We start from the raw sequence: 25318 nt of genomic DNA, 5'->3' as shown, positions 1-25318 counted from the left end.
CAGGAGGATGAGAGAGAAAACACGTGAAGCACCTAATATAATTTGTGGCTCACAAATGGGTTCTAAAGAAATGAAAGCTAAAAATCACAATTAGTTTTCACGAGGTTTGAGAGAAATTTTTACTCGGCCCCAAAGAGGCAAGCTCACCTTAAAAGATCATGGTGGAAGCCGCAACTCTCAAGGGTGGTTTTTCCATTTGCACCAAACGAGCTTACCTCCAAGTCACTCCAGGCTGTGGCTCTACCATGCCAAGGGGCATACAGTCCTGGTTTGCATGTGGACATTTTCCAAATGCATACTGGGCATGGGAAATGCTGCATATAATGGAGAAACTTACAAAACCAGATAGTCAAAGGCTGCTCAGCATCTTTTTCCTTTCTATTCCTCAAAGGCCACAGGAAGGCCCGTATCAATGCCTTCCTTTTGAACATCGGGATCTCCAGAGGTACTGTTGGGCTCCCCTTTTTCAGTAAAACGTTCCTACTAAAGGCAAGAATTTTTCTCAACTCCACTGTGACCTGCTCACACACTTAGCAGAAAATTAAAACAGACAAACCCATGACAACTCAGCACTGTGCTTAGTGAGAATGTCTAACTACACACTAGACTGGCCCCAGCATTTTAATAGTGGAAAGCTAGTGAGAACGTCTAACTACACACTAGACTGGCCCCAGCATTTTACCAGCGGAAAGCTAGTGAGAACGTCTAACTACACACTAGACTGGCCCCAGCATTTTACTCGCAGAAAGCTAGTGAGAACGTCTAACTACACACTAGACTAGCCCCAGCATTTTACCAGCGGAAAGCTAGTGAGAATGTCTAACTACACACTAGACTAGCCCCAGCATTTTACTAGCGGAAAGTTACTCCAGGACAGTTGGCCACGGTTCTCTTGAATAATCGTGACATTATCCCCGATGTAATTACCAACATGTAACCTATGTGGCTTTTCATTTTTTGGAAAATAACTCTATAAAACAAGCCACATTTGAAGAATTAAGAAAAAAATTCAACTTTTTTTTATTTATTCAGATGGTCTAAAAATCCCTTCCGGTCTTGCAATCACCAGAATAAACAGCAAATACTATGAAAACTTGAAAAGCAACTTTTGGTTGAGTGAGCTATTTGGATTATGCATACACATGGCCTAATGGCTCCTCTGTAGGGCCCACAGTGTGTGTATTTTTATTGTGGCTGCTTATTCTAAGGAGTGTGCTCTATATATCTGGCCTTAAACAGAACTGTGCAGGTATAATTCTTTATGCCACTGAGAACAGAAGTATCCTTTCTTGCAACCCATCTTTATTCCTTTCCAGAGAACTAAGACTTTTGTTCAAACTCTGACAACCACATCTGTGTAGCTAAATAATTAAATACAGAAAACTTCACATAATCAATAAAGCACCAAGAGCCAAAAATATGCAGCAGCTCCCAGGACAACAAGGAAGTGACTACGATGCATTCAATAAAAAAGCAAGTTTACAACTCTGTCCTAAAGCATCTGGAACCTAGCCAAACAAATCCTGAGCTCATGATCTTCTGAAACCTGCCTCCACCTGCATTTCTATCTTAGCTGCCCACAGCAAATACCTAGGCATCACCACACCCCATCCATTCCTGTCTTGCCAGTTTTCCCTCCTCTGTATGTTTCACATACAACCCCTCCCCTGCCTCCACTGTCACTGCCCAAGTCCACCAGGAACGTTAATCTAGCCTTCTCATGGGGCTCCTGACCTCCGGCCATGCTTCCCTGCAGCCTCTCCTCCCACAATCCTCCGTATGAAAACATGACTTTATCTCATACTCGCTACTGCACTGTGTGCAAACTCCTCCACGCTCAGCAGCATAAAACTGGAGCTCCTTTATCTGACACACAAGGCTCTTCGTTAGCACACTGACTCCTGGCCAATGATTTATTTACATATTTACAGTCCATTTCTCCAACTGGGATGTATGCCTCATAAGGGCTGGAAATACCACCTACGATACAGCCTGGTGCAAGTTGGAAGCTCAAGAGATGCTCATTGAATGAAGAGCAGACATTGATTGATGCTTCTCTTCTCACCTCTTACCTCACCACTCTCTACCTCACACTTCACACTCAGCAACACCAGACAACATGCAATTCCAGACCATGCAGTGCTCTGAGCTCTTAAACACGTCATTCTCACAGTCTGAGATGTCTTCCCTCTGCTTAGCAGTATGAGAAATTCCTTCTGGTGCATCAAGTCTCAGTTCAAATACTAACCCTGTAGGAACTCTTCCCCTGAGAATCTCACCTGCAGACCACTAGCTCCTGGCCCCTCTTCCACGGCATGTCTAGAACCTGCCATCAGGCAGTGACCCCTGTATACTGTCACTGTTCATGGACAGCCAGCTCTGCCCCCATACTTAAGGCCAGCATCTGTGATTTTCACCATTGGCCCCCAACACTGGCAAGAATCCTGACGCAAAATAGGCACTTATACTCACAAAATAAATGAATTAATAAACAAAACAAAGACGATGGTTATTTAATAAAGGGAAAAATTACCCGTAAGAACAGATCTAGGGTTATATATCTAGTATATATATGTAGTTTCAGCTTCTTTTTACATGCAAATTAAGTAGTATGACAATAATTTTTAATACAAAAATATAAATGGAAAATCCCTTCTTTTCTTAGGGGTATTCAGTCTCCATATTTATAGGGGGAAAAGCTGTCTGATTGAAGGTGATATTTCCCCTCCTTTAAGTGCTACTTCCCCTCCAACATTAGGAAAAAGAATGCTCATAAATCTCAAAACATCATCTCTCAACTAAAATGAACATCAAAACAAGAGTGGCTATAACCCAACTCCCCATAGAAGCAACAAACTAAACTAAAACTCATTCCATGAATGAGATTTTTCCCCCATGACTGTCCCTTATTAAATTGATAAATACCTGGCCAGCTTCTATTACCACTCCACATAAATCACTAACTTACTAGAGCATTTAATGGCTATAATTTCATGAATATATTACTTTGCACAATGAATAAAGCGTGAGTGGGCAGTTTTCGCTCACAGCTATAGCAGTGAAGCATGAGTTCAGAAGCCCACGATCTGGGCGGCACCAATGATGTCTGGTGGGAAGGGGTTCCCTGCCTAGCTCAACCACAGACCTCAGGGGCAAGCAGGGGCAACACTTCACCTCTTGGGAATGGCTTGGCTTACTCTCCTGGAAAAAAAAGCAGTAATGCCTGCCTGCCCTGCCTTGTAATGTTTGAGGGTCAAATGCTGGCTGAGGACTTTAAAAACTATATACAGATACAAGGTATTATTATTATCCACTGCTACCTGCTTCTGCAACCTGAACTGAATCAGAATTCCTCTCTTCATCTTTGTATAAAGACAGACATAGGATCAGACCCTCTTGACTGTAAAACAGGATTGCAAGAATCAATTAATCCATGTTAAGAAATGTATCCTCCCTTCCACATAAGGAAGGTGCTTTGTAGACTATCTCTACCTGATACAGAGAGAAAACCAACCACATTACTGTCTGAATGGGTAAAGCTATGCAAATAAGTCCCTTCTCTGTTAACATCATGGAAATAAAATTTTATTGAAAACAAAACACAGTAAAAAAAACAAAAATCTCTTATTGCACCAACAATTAGCTTCTCAATTAGCTCTCAAATATGCACTAACACAGACCACTGCAAGGATATATTAAAACAATAAAGGTTTTTAAAAAAATCTAAAACATAAAAAGAAATTAAAATCAGCTTCTCCTGTGCGGAATGTCACTGGCCTGCCGCCCACAGCGGCACTCCCTCCAGCTCCTCCGCTTCCCTCACGGATACTCACCCCAGGTTCAGGTGCTTCAGCTTCTGGAGGCTGCTGATCTGTGTGGGCAGCTCCTCAATCTGGTTATTAAAAAAGTTAAGCACTTCCAAGTTCTTCAGTTCTGCTATGTTTGGTGGCACAGCTACGGAAACAAAAATGCCAACTGTGAACACAGAAACTTCACTCCCTATGAGGAAGGCCTGCAACGCAATTTATTTTTCTTCACAGGAAATAGAGAGGGCCATCCAACATAACCATCTAATTCACATATACTTATTTTTTGTTGGTTTTTCTTAGATTGTAACTCACCACTGAGTAGAAAGGGAAATGTTTCTTCAAAGGGCAAAAAAAGAGTTTATGTGTGATAAACAGCCTTTAGGTGAGTATTACAAAGCATATATTCTTGTATAATTGTCATATAATGTCTAATAAATGCTACTGTTTCCTTCCTTTTGGTTTCCTTGCAGCAAATTCCAAACCTCTTCTTCAGTGACTATTTCAATAATCTGATATCTGAACAGCTGTTCTCTTCATATTGCACTAAATCACAACAATTTAAGTTTGACCTTAAATGATGAAATAGTCAACTCACCCATTCTCTGATTTTAGACTCCAATCTTTGCACCGTGATCAGTACACACACAAGTTATATCTGGTTAGCAACAGATCAATGCACTGTTACTATACAGAAATATGATAAGCCAACTCAGTACCATGACATGGAATACTAGTGTGTAGCGTAAAGGTTAACATAAAACAGTAGGGACCTAAGAGACTCTTCATAGAGTATATACCTGCAAATACTAATTTAAAGCAAAGGCATAAGACATAGAAACAACCAAAGTGTCCCTAAATAGAGGATTGGATCAAGAGGATGTGGCACATATAGACAATGGAATACTACTCAGCCACATGAAAAATGACATAATGACATTTACGACAGACAACAGGGATAGACCCTGAGAACATTATAGTGAGTGAAATAAGTAAATCAGAAAAAGCTAAGAGCTATATGATTTCACCCCTAGGTGAGATATAAAACTGAGACTCATGGACATAGATAAAAGTGAAATGGTTACCAAGGGAAGGAGGTGTGGGGGAGGGGCATGTGAGGGAGGGGCAAGGGGGGAGGGGATAGTGGGAAAGGTGTAAAGAGGGACAAATATAAGGTCATGGAAAATGATTTGACTTTGCGTGATGGGTATACAACATAATCAACAGTTCAAATGCTATAGAAATGGTTGCCCGAAACCTATGTATCGGTACCCTTATTCATCTCCGTCACCATGTTAAATTTAATTTTCTAAATAAAATTTAAAAATAATAAAAAAAAATAAAAGCAAAGACATTTTTACCTCAAAAGTATTAACTCTCAAGTGGTCGCAGAAATACTTCCCATAGATTATACTCCATGTATCCATTTGCTGATTCAAGCCTTCTATAAACATTTTATTGGCCATGAGCTTGTTGGCCATAGTTCACACAAACACCAATACCAAGACTATGGCCTGGGCCTTGGGTACAACACAAGAAAGTGTTTTGTCTCGTGTGTTGGTCAAATAAGTTTGTAAAATATGATTTTTATGTTTGCTCACCTAAAGTTTGCATTGGGGGCTGGGAAGCGCCAGGTATATGTGGTCTGTGAGATTACAAATTACCTTCCTGCTTGGGAAGGGCCATTTTTTGCTAATGTTTGCTGGAGGAGAGGTTTTCTCACCAGAAAGGTTTGAAGAGAAAGAGGAGAAGAAGAAAGAAAACATGTTTGCAGAGAGGAGCAGAAGGAGAGGAGAGAATGCAAAGTGCTGAGAAAGAAGCCACGTTGGCAGGGAAAGAGGTGCGCAGATGGGGAACCAGGGCTGAGGGGCTTTGTGAGTTCCGCTGAGACTGGCGAGGGCTTTGATTCTAGGAGGAACTGGAGAAGATTCTCCTGGTTGTGGAACTGGAGAATGTGTTAGTGGCTTTGGGAGCCCTGTGTGTTTGCTAGTTGGCCGGTGCAAGACGTGAATAAAGGAGTGGCCCACCGTTTTTGGCTCCACTGTTTCTTTACCGTCTGCCCAAACCCAATGAGAACGTGCATGTGCATGGCCACGACGGCCACGACTGCTAGCCATACACTCGTGTCAGTACTTACTTCCCATCCCACCAGTTCTCTCCAGGGAATGTTCCAGGGAGCTGAGAGAACCTGGGAGCACTTCTCCGAGCAACCACTACAAAGGTGTGTGTAAAATTCCAGCAGACATCTAAAATATTCAGAGAGCCATCCAAGGGCTCCACTGTATAACTCCCAGGGAAGTAAGTAAAGAGTGTAGGCACACTGTTCAATCAGCTTTGGGTCATCATTTTCAACTTTATAAAATGTCTAAGGTATTGGTGACCTGATTTCTTTTTCTTTTTATTGAATTTACAGTGATGATACTGGCTAACAAAATTATACAGGTTTCAAGTGCACAATTCTACAACATATCATCTGTACACTGCTTTGTGAGTTCACCACACCAAGTCAAGTCTCCTTCCAACACCATTTGCCCTCTATACCTTCCTCCACCTCCCCTCCTCCACCCTGGCAATCACCACTGCTGGCTGTGCCCATTAGAAGTCTCTAGACTTCTCTCTTGTTTGCTCAATCCCTCTGTCCCATCCACACACACCCTGTCCTCAGCAGCTGTCAGCCTGCTCTTTATACGAGTCTGTCTCTCTTGTGCTTGCTCATTAGATTCCACATGTGACTGAAATCATACCACACTTGTCTTTCTCTGCCTGGCTTATTTCACTTAGCATAATGTTCTCCAGGTCCATCCATGCTGTTGCAAAGGGTAAGATTTCATTCATTTTATGGCTGAGTAGTATTCCATTGTGTAAATGAACCACAGCTTTTTTTATTCATTTATCTACTGATGGGCACTTGGGCTGCTTCCAAACCTTAGCTATTGTAAATAACACTGCAATAAACAGAGTGGTACACATATTCTTTCAAATCAGTGTTTCAAGTTTCTTTGGATAAATTCCCAGAAGTAGAACTGCTGGGTTGTACAGCAGTCTACTTTTTTATTTTCTTGAGGTAACTCCACATAGCTTTCCACAGTGGCTGCACCAGTCTGCATTCCCACCAACAGTGCATGAGGGTTCCCCTTTCTTCACATCCTTTGTGGATTTACTGATGACAGCATTTCTGACAGGTGTAAGATGATATCTCATTGTGGTTTTAATTTGCATTTCTCTGATGATTAGTGACATTGAGCATCCTTACATACATTTATTGGCCATTTGTATGTCTTTTTTGGAGAAGTGATCATTAAGGTTCTTTGTCATTTTTTTAATTGGATACCTGATTTCTTTTAGAGAGAAGAAGGCTTGGTAAAAGGTAAGGGAAATGCTTTCATTGGAGGGATTGTGAAGAATACAAATCACTCTACTCTAAAGCACTTGGGAAGAGGCAGTGATCCAGATGGAAAATGAGCAAGACCTGGATTTGTTACTGAAGTGGCTGGTGGTAGGGATGGAGACCAAAGGGCAGATTTAATGGGCTGATCCAGGTAGCTGGGAATTGCCCCCTAGTAACCATGCTCTTGGACACCTATACGAATGCTCATAAGCCCTGATGCAAACGTACAGTTTTAGATGTGTAGTCAGTAACACACTCTTGTGCAAATGAATGGTACTCACTTTGCATAAATGATCATGAAGAAAATCAGGTTGTGCCTACTGAGCCTCCAGCTGTCAGTTTACCTGTTCTGATCCTGGACCATGAAGTGTGTGAGCTCCACATATGACAACATTGCTCACAGACCCCCACCTACTCTCCCTGTTCCCCCTCCAGCTACCACAGTTTCTCTCCCTGCATTTATCTAATTAGTTTGAAGAGCAATAAAGAAACCTAGTGCAACCAGGAGAAAATGATGACCTCAATTTAGCCACAAACCAAGAATAATGCAGCCAGAATTACTGCGGCCTTCCCAAAGTTACTTTGCCAATGCAATTAAACGCTAGTCTGAAGGTATCGCCTTTTTGACAGAATGAGAGATTATTTCACTCTCTTTGCTAAATCAGTCCAATTTAAAACCACAAATTATGCGAAATGTGATTTAGGGCTTTGTTTTGTGGACACAAACAATAACACTACATTCAATTTACTAAAGCTCTCCCAGCCTTTTGGTGTGCATGTGAAGTTTGTGTTTAAGACTCCATTCAAGCTAAATGAGGGGGGAAAACTGCAGTTAATATTCTCCCTGAACTATAGAATTTTTCCCACAGCCATATTGTAAAAAGCAAAAGAAATTAGTGTTCAGACCTGTCTGGATGGGGTAACCTTCACTCTTTCAGACAAGATTTAGTGAATGCTTATTATGTACACAGCACCTTACTTTTAGCACCTAGCATTTCAACACTTTGGGGATAAAGTAAGAGAGGCATGCTATTTAAAGAAAGTAATCTACAAAAGAAGGGGTAGCAGGGACAATAAATAGAAACAGACTCAGTGCTTAGAAAACAAACTAACTCCAACAAAACTGTCCATAAAAAATAACCAGCTAACATAATAAGTCGTGCAATGACTAAACCATACCCATGCACGGCAGGAACAATTTATAAAACGTTATTATGGAAAGGTGGCAGCAGTAAGTCACGGTTAGGATATTCTGGCAGCATTTTCAAGATATGTATCCAACACATTAGCAAGAAGTATTTTAAAATATAACAGTAAGTATCAAGATATTTCGTACCATGTGTTTAAAATGTTCCTTTTTCATCCATCTGTCCAGAGTCTGACTGTGACCCCCACAGTACACACAGCCTCCAGACAACAAGGGCTGGGCCCATCAGGAAGAGAGCAGTGTAAGGCAGGGACACAGGAGTCCTAGCCTGGTCACCCCAGGCTGGCTTTAGCCTCACCTGATCAGCCCTTATACTTCCTGTCCTTACTCAACTCAGCCTCCCTGGACCTCCGCTTCCTCCAGTCTAAAACGAGAGGGCTGGATGACGACCCGTTCTAAATCCTCTACCGCCTGGCTTTGACATTCTACAATTCTAAGAAGAGCTGGATTATGAAAATCAATTATATAAATTTAAATAATGCAAAAAACAGAGCCCTCAATTAGGAAGCTCAGTCGTGTAGAACTTTGCTAATGACAAAGAAATTCTTTTAGTATCATTTTCTGTCTAGCAACAATGGCTGCTTTAATTCTGAGACTTCAGTTGCTTGATATAGGAGAAAAGTCCCTAAGTACTCTCAGGTGTTCCCTGGTTCCTAATGCCACATTGTGCTCTGGTCACAGGATGAGGTGACTACTGGAGACATTCTTAGCCCAGAGCTTCTAACGTTTTAAAAAGGTGACAAAGATGTGATGTCACCCCCAAAACTATACCGAGACTGGTCTCGGAGTACTTCTGAAATCTAAGAATCTGAATCTGAACGCTGTTCAAGCTAGAGTTCCGTGTATCTGAAAACCTTGTGTAGGCCCAGACTCTGTAATCAGCCCCCAAAAGATTTCTGGATGGTTCCACAAGAAACCCAAAGTGCCTAGCAGGGCTCAGAAACGGTGGTGGTGGTGGTGGGGGCGTGATGGGGGGACAAGGGGACTGACCTAAACTACTACATTAAAGTCTCTTTAAAAAGCTTCTTCCTGCGACAGGAAGCCCCAGAAAGCACTCGCGGGACAGTGGATAGACGAGAGCTCCAACTGTAAGAAGCCACTGACCCAGCTTGACAATGCTGAGCAACTCCTGACCTCGAGAAGGACACTGATCCGTCCTCACCAGAGCACTTACAAGAGACCCAGCGCCGGGCGCGGCACAGCCGAGGCACAGGCACAGCATCGGTGTGCACTCAGGAACCCACTGCCCCACTGCCAGACGGCTCATCTCCCCCAACCGGAGAACCTAAATAAACCATGGTTATAGCAATTGGAGAGTCTCTTTAGGGGAATGTTCTCTGAAAGAGAAAATAATTCCACAACTGGCAATTTATTTGTAAGCCTTTTAAGAGTTTAGCTACACAATAATAAATACCAAGGAATGCTCTGGGGCTGGGCTGTTCACGCAGCCACTACTTAAATTTAAAATTAAATCTAGACTGGGAATGTAAATTGGCAATAGTCACCATAAAAAATAGTATGGAAGTTCCTCAAGAAGTTAAAAACAGAACTACCATACGATCCAGGAAATTCACTTCTGAGGATTTAGCTAAGCAACCTAAGTGTCCATTGAGAGATGGATTAAAAAAATGATATACATGATAGAATATTATTGTTTAGCCATAAAAGACAAGAAGAAGAAGGAAGAAGGAGGAAGGAGGAAGGAGGAAAAGGGAGAAGGGAGAAAGGAGAAGGGAGAAGGGGGAAGGGAGAGGGAGAGGGAGAAGGAGAAGAAGAAGGAGAAGGAGAGGGAGAAGGGAAAAGAGGGAGAGGGAGGGGGAGGGGGAGAGGAGGGGAAGGAGGAGAGGAGGAGAAGAAGGGGAGAGGGAGAGAAAGAGGGAGGGGGAGAGGGGGAAAAAGAGGGAGAGGGAAAGGGAGAGGGAAAAGGAAGGGGAAGGAGAGGAGGAAGAGAAGAAGAGAAGAAAAGAAGGAGGAGGAGGAGGAGGAGGAGGAGGAGGAGGAGGAAGCAGAGGAGAAGGAAGAGGAGGAGGAAATGATGAAAAAAAAGAAAATTCCACCATTTGTGACATGGATAAACTTTGAGGGCATTATGCCAAGTAAAATAAACCAGACAGTAAGACAGATACCATATGATCTCATTTATATGTGCAATAAAAAACAGAAAAAGAAAGAGAGCCTGACCAGAAAGTGGCACAGAGAATAGACCATCGGGCTGGGATGAGGACCCAGGTTCAAAATCCAAGGTCACTGGCTTGAGTTTAAGTTCATCCGACTTGAGTGCAGGCTCACCAGCTTGAGCGTGGCATCACAGACATGACCCCATGGTCACTGGCTTGAGCCCAAAGTCACTGGCTTGGCTAGATCCCCCTGGTCAAGGAACATATGAGAAAGCAATTAATAAACTGAAATGATACAACTATGGGTTGATGCTTCTCATCTCTCTCCCTTCCTCTCTGTCTGTTCCTGTCTGTCCCACTCTCACTATCTTTTTCTCCTTCTCTCTCTGGCACTGAAAATAAAAGAAGAAAAAAATATCAAATTAAAAAAAAAAAAGAGATTAGATCTGTGGACATGACCAGAGGTAGGGCTTGGGTGGAAGGGGGAGAAGGGATTGTATGAAGGTATTTAAAAAAAAGAAACAAAAAAATAATATATTTAAATCTATGGCCCTGGCTGGTTGGCTTAGTGGTAGAGCATTGGCCCAGCATGTAGAAGTCATGGGTTCAATTCCTGGCCAGGGCACAAAGGAGAAGCACCCATCTGCTTCTTCATCCTTCCCCTTCTCCTTTCTATCTCTCTCTTCCCCTCCCGCAGCCAAGGCTCCACTGGAGCAAAGTTTGCCCGGGCGCTGAGGATGGCTCCATGGCCTCCGCCTCAGGTGCTAGAATGGTTCTGGTTGCAATGAAGCAACGCCCCAGATGGGCAGAGCATCGCCCCTAGTGGGCATGCCAGGTGGATCCTGGTTGGGCACATGCTGGAGTCTGTCTCTCTGCCTCCCTGCTTCTCACTTCAGAAAAATATAAATAAACAAACATAAATATATAGATACGTAAATAAATTTAAATCTAAATTAGCTAAAATTAAATAAAACTAAAAATTCAATTGCTTGGCCACACATTTCAAAAGCTTGGCAGCCACACATGGCTAATGGCGACTGTTTCAGGCAGCATGGCTCCAAAGCTCGGCCGTCACTACAGAACTTCCTACTAGATGGCATTGTTCTAAGCAGTGCACAGACCATCAGGCATGTCACAATTACAGAGGGCTTCTTAGAACACACACGAAGATAGGGGGTACCACACAGTTTCTGAATTACTGGGTTTGGGCCAGGCGAGAGAATCTGCATTTCCAAGTCCCCAGAGGATGCTGATACTGCTGGTCTGGGGACAATATTTTGGTTCAGAAAACTTTGAACTCATTAGGGACACCAAAATCATTACCCTAATAACGCGTTTCCCAAACCCCCTACAATAATGCTAAATAAGATTATAATAATCTCATCCAAATGAGGACTCCTCTGTCACTTCAATGAGCTGCTGAGCCTGCAGATGGATGGACATCACCCAGACTAAACAAAAGATACTGCAGGTGACCAATGCAGCTAACCCAGAGGCTGCCGTTAAACTGTTTCTGGTGGACTCCACTTACCTACCCACAGCTTTACGGTGAAGCAAATGAAGCAGTATGGACAACATTCAAAGAGAAAATAAAAGCACTAAATTCCCAATCTACTGAATTAAGTCACTCTGTAGCAACTCCACCAGGCCCAAGTGTGGTCACATGCTCGGGTGCCACTTGCTATACTTCTAGCCTTTGAAACACGCCAGCATCGCTATAGAAAGGTGGGTAGCAGCAACAGCCCAGGGAGAGCAGCTGGGGTGCAGCCAATCTGGGGACTTTATGAGCAAAAGCATCTTGTGGCCCCTGAGGCAAAGAAACAAAACTGTGAAGAGTGACAGGCTCTCTGGGAGCAGCCGGCATCACGCAAAACATAAGGACAGAAGCTCGCCTGCATGCAGCCCACAGAGGGGCTGCTAGGGCATGCATGGGTCTTCAGAGCCATATGCTCAGCACTGGCAGCCAGGTCCTCTCCAGCTACAAAAGGATGGTAATAAACTGGGTACCACGTTACCACCCACGCTTCTGGGAAGCCGGAAGCTGCTCAGAACACAAGCAAGCTTCCGTCATGAGCTCGGGCATGAAATCTGGAGGTGAACTCTGTCTACTGCCTCCAGCAAACTTCTGAGTTGTTAGAAGTAAGCTCTGCCTTTGCCTAACTACTTCTGCAGAAGCACCCAGACTATCTTTAGCTCCAGTGATTCCTACAAAGGAGAGGTGTTAGGCTGGGGCATGAAAACCAGGGAACCCTGCCCATGTGGCTCTTTAAAAACCTGAATTCATGGTTCAGCCACTGCCTCCTTCACGGGAAACCAAGGAGACTGCAAAGCACCCTGCGTCGGAAGAGGAATGCTTAATGGGAACCAAAGGCTGAGAGGAGGACACAACCCCACCGTTCCCTGTGCTGTAGGCGGAACATGGCCATCTTGTGCCTAGTTCCAGTGACAACGAAGTGCCACAGACCCACAGGCCAAACAAGGCTCAAAGATATCATAGATGGGATAAGGTTAAGCAAAATGTAGGGAACAGCATAGCTGCCCCAAATCTGACATATTTACATTAAAAATAGATTTTTATCTGTTATAACAAATAAATAAGTCCCGTCAGATGTTTATGTTTGTTGCTTTAAAAATTATTTTTTTTAATTTAAAATGCTTTAATATGTTTCCTTTAAAAAATGTCTTTAAAAGAGAACAGTAAAGTTACAGGGAGGGATGATAGAGGAAATTAAGATGAGGTTGGGTGTTTAGATTCCTAAGTTACACTGCTAACAACAAAGTGATTAGAAAAATTACAAAACAACAAGAATACAGGAAAATGAGTGAGACTATTCATTATACATACAATGGAGGGAGAAAGACCAGATGAGAAAATGGTGCGAGCAAACATTGCTTTGCGCCAGTATCTGATGAACAGGACAATGGGTAACAACCATGCCCGAGTGCCTGGAATGAGGCAAGGTAGGAAGAGGCCAAATGAATGAAATTATATAAAATATAACTTGAGACATTATTGTCCAGAGTGAAAGGACAGTCCTTTTAATCCCTAGCTACAGTAGCTAGAAGACATTAGTTTATTCACATCACAGAGGTGCTGTCTAGACTAATTATACGAATGCCAATTCTTTCATCCAATTAGGAATCACAGTCTTGAATTCCATTTTAATGATTACATGTAAAAGAAAAACCTCTTTATTGTCTCATAAAAATAATTATACTTTTCAGAATCTCATATGCAAAAAAAAAAGTTTATTTGAACTAACAGTGATTAATGATTTTTGGTTTCTGGTCAAAAATCACAAGGTAAATAGTGAAGTAATTATATCTTAGCATAAGAATTTGAAGTTCAAAAGTATACTAATGATAAGTAACTGCAGATTTTTTGGGACTTGCTCCAAAGCAGGTATTAAAACAGAGAATTGCAGTAGTTACGGGTTATTTAAAAACATAAAGTTTATGAAACAGTAAAGCAAAATCTCATTTAAAATGATCTGCTTGGTCCTCGAGGTAAAATTAAATTACCAAAATATCTAAACATCTACGCCATAAGGGCCAGCACCTCCCAATTATTTATTAGCTTTATAAATGACAACAGTAATGCTACTTTCAGTTACTCAGCAGTATTTAGTGACCAGCTACACCTACAAGTACATATTTAACTGTATCCCATCAAGAGTCTCTTAAGATTCTGCACCTTACGTAATTTTAACTGCATCAGGCAGTTAGACGGACGAGCAGAGCTAGGACTGCAGGCTAGGCACAGAAGGCCTTCAGGGCCAAAAGCCTCAGGTGCCTCATAACGGGCAAAACTGGGAAACAAGGACCTCGCTCCCCCAGCGTGACCCTTCCTCCTTTAGCTGGTCATGCAGTTTACAATCCTGAATTTCCGGTCTCTGGCCATGGAATTCAGACCCTCCCCTGATACCACCTCCCTATATCACAAGACATGTGGTTCCTCCTCCCCCTTTAGAGGAGGAACAAGCAAGAAAGCCACAGAACCGCACTTAAGCATTAACCCCTAGAGATAACATCTAGGCCTTAGTTGTGCTTCAGCTTCAGGCCCAGAAAAGCAGCAAAACAGACAAGGAAAAGCCACTGCTGACCTTCTCCGGACCATCTGCATTGACTAATGACCACCTGCCTTGGCACCGTCCAATCAGTGGAACACACCCTGAAAGAACACAGCTGGAGCCCTGGCCGGTTGGCTCAGCGGTAGAGCGTCGGCCTAGCGTGCGGAGGACCCGGGTTCGATTCCTGGCCAGGGCACACAGGAGAAGCGCCCATTTGCTTCTCCACCCCTCCGCCGCGCTTTCCTCTCTGTCTCTCTCGTCCCCTCCCGCAGCCAAGGCTCCATTGGAGCAAAGATGGCCCGGGCGCTGGGGATGGCTCTGTGGCCTCTGCCCCAGGCGCTAGAGTGGCTCTGGTCGCAACATGGCGACGCCCAGGATGGGCAGAGCATCGCCCCCTGGTGGGCAGAGCGTCGCCCCTGGTGGGCGTGCCGGGTGGATCCTGGTCGGGCGCATGCGGGAGTCTGTCTGACTGTCTCTCCCTGTTTCCAGCTTCAGAAAAATGAAAAAAAAAAAAAAAAAAAAAAAGAACACAGCTGGAGAACTACTGAATATTTTATTAAAATCCTCCTTTGGGACCTCCCCTAAAGTCCCCACCCTTAAAATCCCTTAGGACAGAGGTCCCCGTAGCCCCTTCAGCAGTATACCAGCCTGTGCCTTTCTCTTCCTGCTCCTCCTTCTCTTCCCCCCCCAGGCATGTTCCTTGCCCCCCTCTTTTTTCTAAGCTCTGAAGGATCCCACAGGACTTGCAACCAGGGGAGCAGTGGGCAGCGGCAGCTCATCCTGAGCTAACCCCCTGACCCCATCTCCAATGTCCCCTTTTCTCTAACTTTCTTCCTGCCTGGTCAATAAACTCTTCCTTTAGCCGCTGCATTTTGCCTCTTGATTGAATTCTTTCTCACAAAATGGTAAGTAAGAACTGCGGTCTCCTTGCTTTCCCTACAACATAACCAAAAATATTCCTGACTTAATTCACATACAAAAAAAGGCCCTACACTTTCAGCAACAATAAGAATAATCAATTATACAAAAATTAGGGGAAAATGTTATAAGCAAGGAGTAGGAAGATCTTATAGCATAAAGTCAAACACGTAAAAATAAATGTCCCTGGGCTAAAAAAAATAAAGTGTGCAGACAGAGTCAAACAAATCTAAAAAGCTGACAAGCGTGGATTTTGACTCCTCTGAGCAGCAAATATTAGTTACTGTCTGAATCTCAATTTAACTTTCAAGAAAGAATCAAAAACTGGTCCACACCACCTTCAGGAGGACTTCCAAACCCCAGCTTGTTTAGGAACACACACTAAAGCTGCTGCCCAGGCGAAGGCACCACCCTGCAGGAAGGCAGTGCATCAACAGACAGCTCTCACAGGGGGCAGGCTCGGAGCAGCAGCGGGCACAAGGAGAGGCTCTGGCACTCGACGGCCTGGAAGGAAGCGGATCCCGTGACAGCCCAAAAATGGACAGAGCCTCCTCTAGGAAAAAGGCCTAAGAAGTTCTGAAACATTGGAAAGAGTGAGAAGAAAAATGAGAAAAGTGACAAACATCACCTCATCAATAGGGGGGCCAGCTCAGTGTTATAAAAAGAGTGCTCTAGGCTCTTATACAAACATAATTATATTTTTTGGACCTATATACTCTCAATTCTTGATTATTAACATTAAGAGGGAGACAGTAAAAAAGTCCAATTCTCACACACACCCACACCTTCTGCCAATAATCCCTGCTTTCTTCTACAGCTAAGGATTATTTCAGCAAAAGGCCATACTGGGTTGCTTCACTTTCTTCTCGCCTTATGTTCTGATGCTGAGAAAGGAAGTAATTACAAGAGAGAGGGAAGGAGGAAGGATAGCAGTGGAGGAAGACGCTCAGTGCTAGAAAAATCGACATAGTAGCTCTGTTAACTCTCTCCAATGATAATTATAACTTTGAACCTTAGGGATTCCCCCTGCTTTTGTACTTGAACAAGTAAAGACCCAGGGCCAGGGCTTCCCCCACAGAGCTCCTCGATCTACCTCAGTGCCCACTGAGACTGCACACAGCACCACTGGCAGGGGCAGCAGGGGACGGCAGACAGAGCCTGGAAGCCATGACCGCGACCACCCCCGCCCCCGCTGCACACGCACACACCCTCCAGCTCTCCTTCCTTCACCACTTGAAGCTTTTTGCTCACACCAGATACGGAGGGGGGTGTCTACAGACACTAGTTCTCTTCTCCCCATCCTTTCTGTGGAGTCATGGTATATGTAGAGTGTGGTCCTCAGAGTCCATAAGCTGTGGGGTACCTTAACTTGACTCTCCGCAGCGCTGGTGCTGGAGGCTTCATGGAGAAAGGTGAGAATGCACCTCAGTGTTTTGAAGGAAGCGGAACATATGGAGAAAGGGCAGGCACTTCTAATCAGAGAAGAATCTGGTAATCAGAACAGAAAATATGTAGGCAGGCAGGAAAAAAGGGCTAAAAAAGTAAAAAACTAGACAAAGAGGGTTCATTGAAAATAGCTTTAAAAAAAATAAAGCCTATGCGTTTCACTAGTGGTCAATTGTATCGATATCAATATGGGTGTATTGCCCTATTAAGTTAAGTGACAAAGAGAAAGAAAAACTGAAATGGGAAAGAGATTCTCAAGATTTCCCTCAAGGTTATAAATTCTTATTTAAATTTAAAAAGTTTAATTTGATCAGATAAATTAAGTGAACTTTATGAACATTTTTTAAAAATTATCATGAGTGAACTTCACAGTGCATTAAATATTATCTTTTTAAAGTTTTGTACAAATTTCCAGGAAACAACTCCTTTAAGAACTAGCATCAGTGTATCCACACTGCAGACATAGAATGGGGCAAAAGTAGGTTTACAGTTGTTCATATGGAAAATAATACAATAATAAATAACACTACAAGAATAAATGTGTTTTGTGTATTCGTAACTGCAAATCTACTTTTGCCCACCCTATATACTAATGTTATCTTTCCCCTATTCTAGGGTTTCTAAATCTGACCTACGTGCACCCCGCTAGAGAATTCATGGATTTGAACAGGATCCACAAACTTGTTGAAACTGTAACCATTATGTGCACATTCCTAGGGCTCATGGACACAACTCTCAGCCTATTCTTAAAAAGGTCGGTGAGTTATGAAATGTTAAGAGCAGCTCTAAGAGAAGGCTGTATACAGGCAAGTAAAGCACCTCTCAGAATATCCTCTTCCACCCTCTATACTTGTGTACACGTACACACGTTATCTAGGACAGACTGTCAACAGATGATTTAGATATAAATTTTTGCTATTAAATCAATTCTGTTTGAGAGTTCTGTTGTAAATAATAAGAGAAACCCTTCTCCACATCAGCTCCCCCAAATGACCTAGTTATGATTTGGAAAGAGACAGGTTCAAATAGCACCCACATTGTTTTCTCCAAAGCCTACCAGCATTCTGTAATTCTCATAACTGAAATTTTCCACTTAGAAATATACTGTGGAAGGAGTAATATACCACACTTAGTTAGCTTTCTCTCAGCGCAAAGCTGGACTCCAGGAAAAGAGATTCTAGAAGAGGTCCATTGTGGCTGGTGGGGCTGGCCAGAAGAGGATCAAAAGAGCACAGTCTCTGAGCTGAGGACACAATACCATGGAGAACCAGTGTCTCCAACTTCGCCCCTGGGCCTTGGACAATGCTGGTTCTGGACTGGAGGACCAACAGATTTTTTCCTGGGAAGATCTTGCATGCTTACTTACTAAAACCAAAAATAATACCAAAATGTCAACTGCAGGTAATATTTCATAATAACCGAACCGCTGGTGCCATCTAATAGTTATTGTGTAATTCACAGCCACTAGACTAAAAAATGCTAGGGATATATTCGTTCAAATCCAATCTTTCAAATGATGGACCAGTAACAAACTGATAAATGTACACTAATTAAAAAAATAAGCTATTGATCAAAGCCTTTGTATTATAAATACATTTACACTTTGTTAAAATGCAAACAGCAGGCTGTTTTGACATTGTCACAAGATAAATTCATGACACAGAGATGATTTATTTTGCATATTCCCCCTCATAGTTTAATTTCACACAAGCTATGCACAAGAACTTCTGCATAAGGCATGACAAATAATCTATGGAAAAGGAAATAACTAGAGACTTCGGAACAGGAAGCTATTAGAAGCTGGTGAAGGTCATTCTCAGGAATTGGGAGAGTTAAGTTTTCTCATTCATCTCAACAATCTGTTATGTCTGTATGAAAGTGTTTCAATTTATTATGCTTAAAAAACTGCTTAATTTTCTTCATTATAATTAGATCTGCATATTAGGAGAATGAATTTTTTATGTAGATTATGGTACTTAATTCATTTATAGTAACACTTCTGGTAGACACCCCATCACTATATACATCTCCATAAAATTTAAAACATGTTAACGTCTATGTATTTAGCACAGTATCTTTAATAAAAAAATTATTGAAATCACACACATACACAAAAAACATCTAGCATTTCTTGGTCACTATAATTTCAAATTTATACACCAGCTGAGTAACAGGAAATAATCTGCTTTAAAAAAAAAACAAGACATGTTTTGCCATAAAAGTAAAGTTTACTGCCTGCCTAGTCATTTCCGATATATAAAATGACAAGGTATGATCACATTAAAGCCTGACACTGCAGGCAAAACTGCTAATACCTCAAGGTTTTACATGACAGTTAAAAGTTCAAAGTATAAAATTAAAAAATTATATTCAGAGACTCACGCTTATAAAAGGTTCACATAGAGGCTGCTCAATGTTTGCACAGAACAAAAAATACCTTTGTATTTTTTGATAATGATAAGTGCTCAAGCCACAATATGCATGAGTCCACAAAATGAAAAATATTGTTATTATATTTAAGGTTCTAGCAATACCTATATATGGGTTTTGCTTTTAAGAATAAAATTATTTTTAATATTAAAAGCTTCACATTAAAAAATTAATTCCCAGAAGATGTATTACTGATGCAGAATGTAATTAATTTCATAATGTACAATGTTCTTTCCTACACAATAGTATTTGGTAGAAAAATCAGTATAAATATGCACAAAATGTACATTTTCCTGAGTTTTACATGGTTATTTTTTAATTACAATCTGGTTATATACACACATATTTTAAATTTTCTGCCACAAGGAAAATATATATCACATATACTCAATACAAAATACTACAAAAAGCAATACAATCCTCCCAATTTAAAGATATCATAAGAAAAGTTTCTAACTTGAGAAAGCAGCCATAATTAACACTAAAAATATATGTGAAAATAAATGTACAATTTTAGGAGCAAAACAAAAATAACAGCTCCTTATAGAACGGTCTACTTTAATTATGGTAAAATGCATTGTGTAACTAGAAAGAGCAACAGGCCCTGCTGAAGGGAGCAGAAGAGCTTGCAAAATATTCATTTGATACAATTTTAATTTTTAATCTTCAGTTACACACAAGACCTGAGGGGGAGCAAATACCCATCTCAATAGTGACCTCTGGTGGACACATGCTAAAATGACTGAATCCAAACAATATTTGTCTTTAAGATTGAAAAGGAGTGGGAAAACATTTACAAAACTAACACGTGCAAACACTGGAAGGAGCAGGGGTCAGATTAAAGAGTTGAGACTGAAAAGACCTGGCTAACACTGGCATACAGGGAGGATAATGACAAAGATGGGGTGGAGGAGCAGGGCAGAGACAGAGACAGACCGACTTGGGAATAACTGCAACGTTCCCTTCTTTGGAAACACAACGCCAGCCCTTGGGTATTGTATCATCTTGGCCTGCTGGATTTGGCACAACTCATCACCTACCAATCCATTAAGTCACCGGTATCCAAGTACCTATTTCACATTCACCATGCTTTGAGCATTGTTGTGGGGGTAGGATACAAAATAGCATCAAACAGGGCCCCTCACCTCAGGAAGCACGTAAAATAGAGTTAATTATATGAAGAAATTAGTAATAATGTGGGACCTTAAGTACATATATAAAACTAACTTCAAGTGAAAGAGTAACAAGCCTAAAAGCTATGAACCCTGGAGTGTGTAAAAGGCGGCCCAGGAGGTCGCTGGGCAGAAGCAGCATCTGCGACTCCTCGCGGCACCAGGCGCCGAGCGCAGGTCCTCAGGCGTGCGTGGCGAGCAACGTCCCAGCACACCGTTCCTCAAGTCTGACAGGGGCCCAACAACTGCAAAGATGATGTCATACCGATTTCCAGAACATACGGTAATGTTTCTTTAGCGTTTTTCACAGTCCAGCACGTCTGAAATGAGCCTTGAGTTAAAACAGAAGTTTCTGGTGGCCACATCTACTCAAGTCCCTACACTGGGTACACCTGAAGAAATCGTCCAGTTCCTATACCAGCCATTTCACCTCAGGCCAGCCTTCCACCGCCATCGACTGCTGCCTTCCATCAGCTGCTCTATGTAGAGAACTACTAGGAAACTCAGCAAGAATAGGACAAGGTCCCACTGTCAATAAGACTGGAGAGGGAGAAGAAACGGCAACAGCAGGACAAGGAAGTAAACACTGCTATGAAGAGTCGATGAACAATAGGGGTTTGAGGAAGAAAGACTTCCATTTGGCCAGGACAGGTGGGGAGGCCACTGCAGAGTAGAAGGAAGGAGCAAGGTGGCCTGGAGCAGAGCGGGCCAGGCATGGGGAGGAAAGGCTGCCTGAAGGATGTGGGGCAGAGCAGAAATGGTTTATTTTTATTTTTTTGTGACAGAGATGGGGGGCAGACAGGAAGGGAGAAAGATGAGAAGCATTAATTCTTCGTTGCAGCACCTTAGTTGTTCATTGATTGCTTTCTCATATGTGCCTTGACCAGGGGGCTACAGCAGACCGAGTGACCCCTTGCTCGAGCCAGGGACCTTGGGTTCAATCTGGTGAGCTTTTTGATCAAACCAGATGAGCCCGCGCTCAACCTGGTGACCTCGGGGTTTCGAAACTGAGTCCTCCACATCCCAGACCAACGCTCTATCCACTGCGCCACCGCCTGGTCCAAAAATGGCTTAAAAAGGTAGACAAACAGCACCTTCTACTGGGTATGTGCAGTATTGCAGGGAACGTGGTGTTTCCGAAGGGACAGCCTGCCCAAGGAACCTCATCTTTACTCTGAAACCATTTGCACTGCGCCAGAAAGAACCCCTACTGGGCTCCCAGATTATACATGCCTAGTCACAGCAGAAGGAAAAGGTTCATTACTAACTCAGCCTCCCACTCCTTAAACACGTTCTGGATACACACATCTCTAGGAAAGTGGTTGCAGACAAGGCAATTTCCCACTGACTTCCCAGTTTCAAAAACCCACCAATACTGCCCCAATCCCTCAGGTCTACATTTCAGTAGTTTCACTGTAATAATGACAAACCTCTAATGGGAATCAGCTTGACAATTTTGAAATATTTTTTATGAACTATCATTTAGAACTTATACTCATAAAATTTTAGGGGATTTAAGAATCATCAGATGCCCACTCTCACCTTCCTTGTGGCCTCACTTTGTGCTGCACTGAGTGGACCTATCAATGTCAAAACCACCAGCAGGGAAAGAAAGTTACTAAGTGTCACAGTGATCAAGTGGCCCCACAGATACTAACATGGAGTCAATTGGTGTCCCCAAATCAAAACCCCAGTTTGAGTAAGCCTATCCATAAGCCCACAGTGGAAATGTCAGAGAAGAGTGTAATCGGCATACTAAGAGAAAAACACAAATACTTTTTCAAATAAAAGCAGTGCTAAGGGGGCTTATCTTTTGAGTCGCAGTGGTTTTAAAGTAGTGTTGACAGCCAGTCCCTTTTAAAAACCACAGAAAGTGAAAGACACTGATTACAAAAATAAGTGGCAAGAGGGTGTACTCAGCCACTTACACATAATGCATATTTATACTGCCATCAAACAGACATATTTACTATAAACACTTGAAAAACCATTGCAAAGTCATTCATTTAAATGCCAGAAAAATAGTAAAAGATGCTAATTTGACCTTAGTGGAACAGACCAGGAGTCACTGACACTGCTCACAGTGGCATGAAACAGAACTTACCCAGACGATTAATTAGAGTTTACTGGGTTAGAGTCTCAAGTTGGGAAGAGAGGAAAACAAAATGGGGAAGGAAAAATACGAAGTTTGGATCCATTCAGTCAGTCTCTTTAGAGACACAATTCAATTCCATATTTACACATCTCCAAGGTAATCTGTAATCGTATGACTGGAGGAAGAAGCTGACCTTTTGATACCTGAGATTCCTATCTTTGTGAACATGTAAAAAGAAATAAACTACAACTATCTGAAAGATATTTTAAAGAACAGGTCAATTAATGATATAATAGGAATAAAGCAGGTTTTGCCTTCTAGATTAAATGCAAAGTTTCTCCCTCTAATGATGATACAGATCTAACATGTAAGTTTGGGAACTAAGAACCCTTTTTATAACTATGGGGTATAGAGCTTCAGGAATTTCTGGTCACAAAATCTTGGGGAATTTAGAAATCATGATGCCCAACCTTCAAAACAAATAGCAAATCCCCTCCGACGGCGATAGGTTCTCAGTGGAGAGCAGGACCATTTGCAACAAAAACAATAAAAACAGCAGCATGTTACCTGTTACAAAAATGATCACATGGGACTTGCAGCCCTCACTTTCAGCTACTGTGGTCCCCACTACTCAAAAGTGACAATTGTGCCACTCTGCTTTTGCTTTTTTATAAACATGAGTTTTTTGCTTAAAATGAACGATTCGCCTATCTCCTGCACACGAGGGGCCCTGCCACACTTAATTCTTAATAATCAACAGCTCTGTGACATTGCTTCAAGCTGTATATAATGCACATAAATTCGCGATACAAATCCCTCAAGATGACATTCTGCTCAATTTCACCGGACTCGGAAAGCTCCCAAACAAATTTCTGCCACACGATTGGAAAATCATTCAAGTCTGCAGGAAATATGGCAAGCGCAAAGAAGTGACAGTCAATTAGGAATGAGAAAGAAGAATGCAGCCCAGTCATTAAAATCTTTAAAGCCACAACTGTAATAATAAAATGGCCAAAATGGCCCATATCATTCACGATGATATTCTTATAACACAGGTATTATATCTACTACATGGTAACTATATCATGACACTAGCAATGCCCAATAGAAACCAGAATAAAAAATTTTTTAAATATACAACTCAAATTTATATAATGTATGCAACTTTGAGGGGCTTTTTTTCCCTGCTACACAGGAAAGGGAAGTATATCAACAGGTAAATTTTTCCCTTTGACGAGGAAGTGTAGATGAAAAGCCAAGAACTCTTTTTGTAACTATTTATTTTATTTTTATTTTTTTTCATGAAACACTGATGACTGGCCCTACGGTTCAAGTTACTGCAGCATTTATCATCCCTGAACAGGACCGTTTCCAGAGAAAGAATGTCATTTTCTTTCTTCAGGTTACACACACAGCAGGAAAGGATCCTCAAAACTGAGCCAAGTACAGAATACAGGAAGACAAGATGCTCATGTTAGCTTGGTGTCACACAATACATTTTAGGTTTCCCCAAATAAACAGTTGTCATTGTGTCCTTAAAGGAAACAAGAGTCAGCAGTATCACCGCATTGCCCACAAGTCAAAAACTGAGAAGCAAATGATAAAATCAACTCACTTGTTAGCTTGTTGTGGCTAAGGACAAGTTGTGTGATGTGGGATAAGGAAACTGTAAAAGAAAAAAAAAAAATCAGTTAGATAATGTACCCAAATTATAGCTACAAGGTAAAGTGCTAAATTATTTTCACAGGTTGAAATGTTACCACTCCCAAAAATAGATTCAAGGATCCATATAACACTGTCTGTTAAATATTAAACCAAATTAAGAAAAGTAATGCAATTAGCAGTGCAATCAGCACAGCAAGTTAGAGCTAATGAGATTAATGTCGCAGGATCAGACATTACAAGGGCCGTTTAGCTTTGCTGGGAGACCTGGTTTCTGCTGGCCCAGCCCCAGTGATCCATCTCGATAAACTGTCCTTTCAGAGCCCAAGCCAAGAGTGTGGAGAGGCACAAAGCCCTCACTTGAGCTAACACACCGTCACATCAAGACAAAAGATCATGTAACAGAAGACCGTCAGCACCTTATTTCAATGGCCACTGTTAACCCAGAAATTCTTCTATGTATTATCAGATGATCAGAATTTTAAAAAATTTCCTCTAAAAATAAGTTGGGCTGATATTTTAATGCACCTACAGACTGCACCAGTTTTCAACCATTATCATGGAGGTTTAATCTGCTGAACAAGGTTAGATTTGTTTAACCAAATGGTTTTTCCAAATATAAACATATACAAACCCGCCAAAATAAAAAGGACCGACAAAGAAGGTACATACCTTCCTATGTTTTCTTTTGGGTTCTAAAACTTCACTGAATGGTCAGCATGATACACACACACACACACACACACACTAACTACATCAACACAGCCAAAAAAATGCAGTCATTTTTTCCTTTAGGAAATAAGAAGGCAAAAATTCTTCTCAAAAAGGATCACAGATGGCCCTAGCCAGTTTTCCCAGTGGATAGTGTCAGCCCAGCACGGGACAGATGTCCCAGGTCCAATCCCCAGTCAGGGCACACGTGAGAAGCAACCAACTGCTTCTCTTCTCCGCTCTCTCCCCCTTCTCTCTCTCTTCCCCTCTTGCAGCCAGTGGCTCAGGTGGTTCAA

General features: G+C 42.0%; 1 protein-coding gene across 2 annotated transcripts in view; it reads right to left on the bottom strand.

Annotated features, from left to right (window-relative positions):
• RSU1 (Ras suppressor protein 1) overlaps positions 1–25318 on the bottom strand; it is a 213845-nt gene that overhangs the window by 163860 nt on the left and 24667 nt on the right. Inside the window, exons 3-4 of one of the 2 annotated variants that reach the window (XM_066280978.1) lie at positions 24265–24315; positions 3834–3954 (exon numbers count right to left, since the gene is read on the bottom strand). In XM_066280978.1, coding sequence (XP_066137075.1) covers positions 3834–3954; positions 24265–24315 — 172 coding nt within the window. The remainder of the gene's footprint in view (positions 1–3833; positions 3955–24264; positions 24316–25318) is intronic. The other variant, XM_066280979.1, reaches the window with a different exon arrangement.

Source organism: Saccopteryx bilineata, chromosome 5 (genome assembly GCF_036850765.1).
Source record: "Saccopteryx bilineata isolate mSacBil1 chromosome 5, mSacBil1_pri_phased_curated, whole genome shotgun sequence".
NCBI classification, from domain to species: Eukaryota; Metazoa; Chordata; class Mammalia; order Chiroptera; family Emballonuridae; genus Saccopteryx; species Saccopteryx bilineata.
The sequence above is the reverse complement of the archived record's forward strand: the minus strand, read 5'-3'. Positions and strand labels throughout refer to the sequence as shown.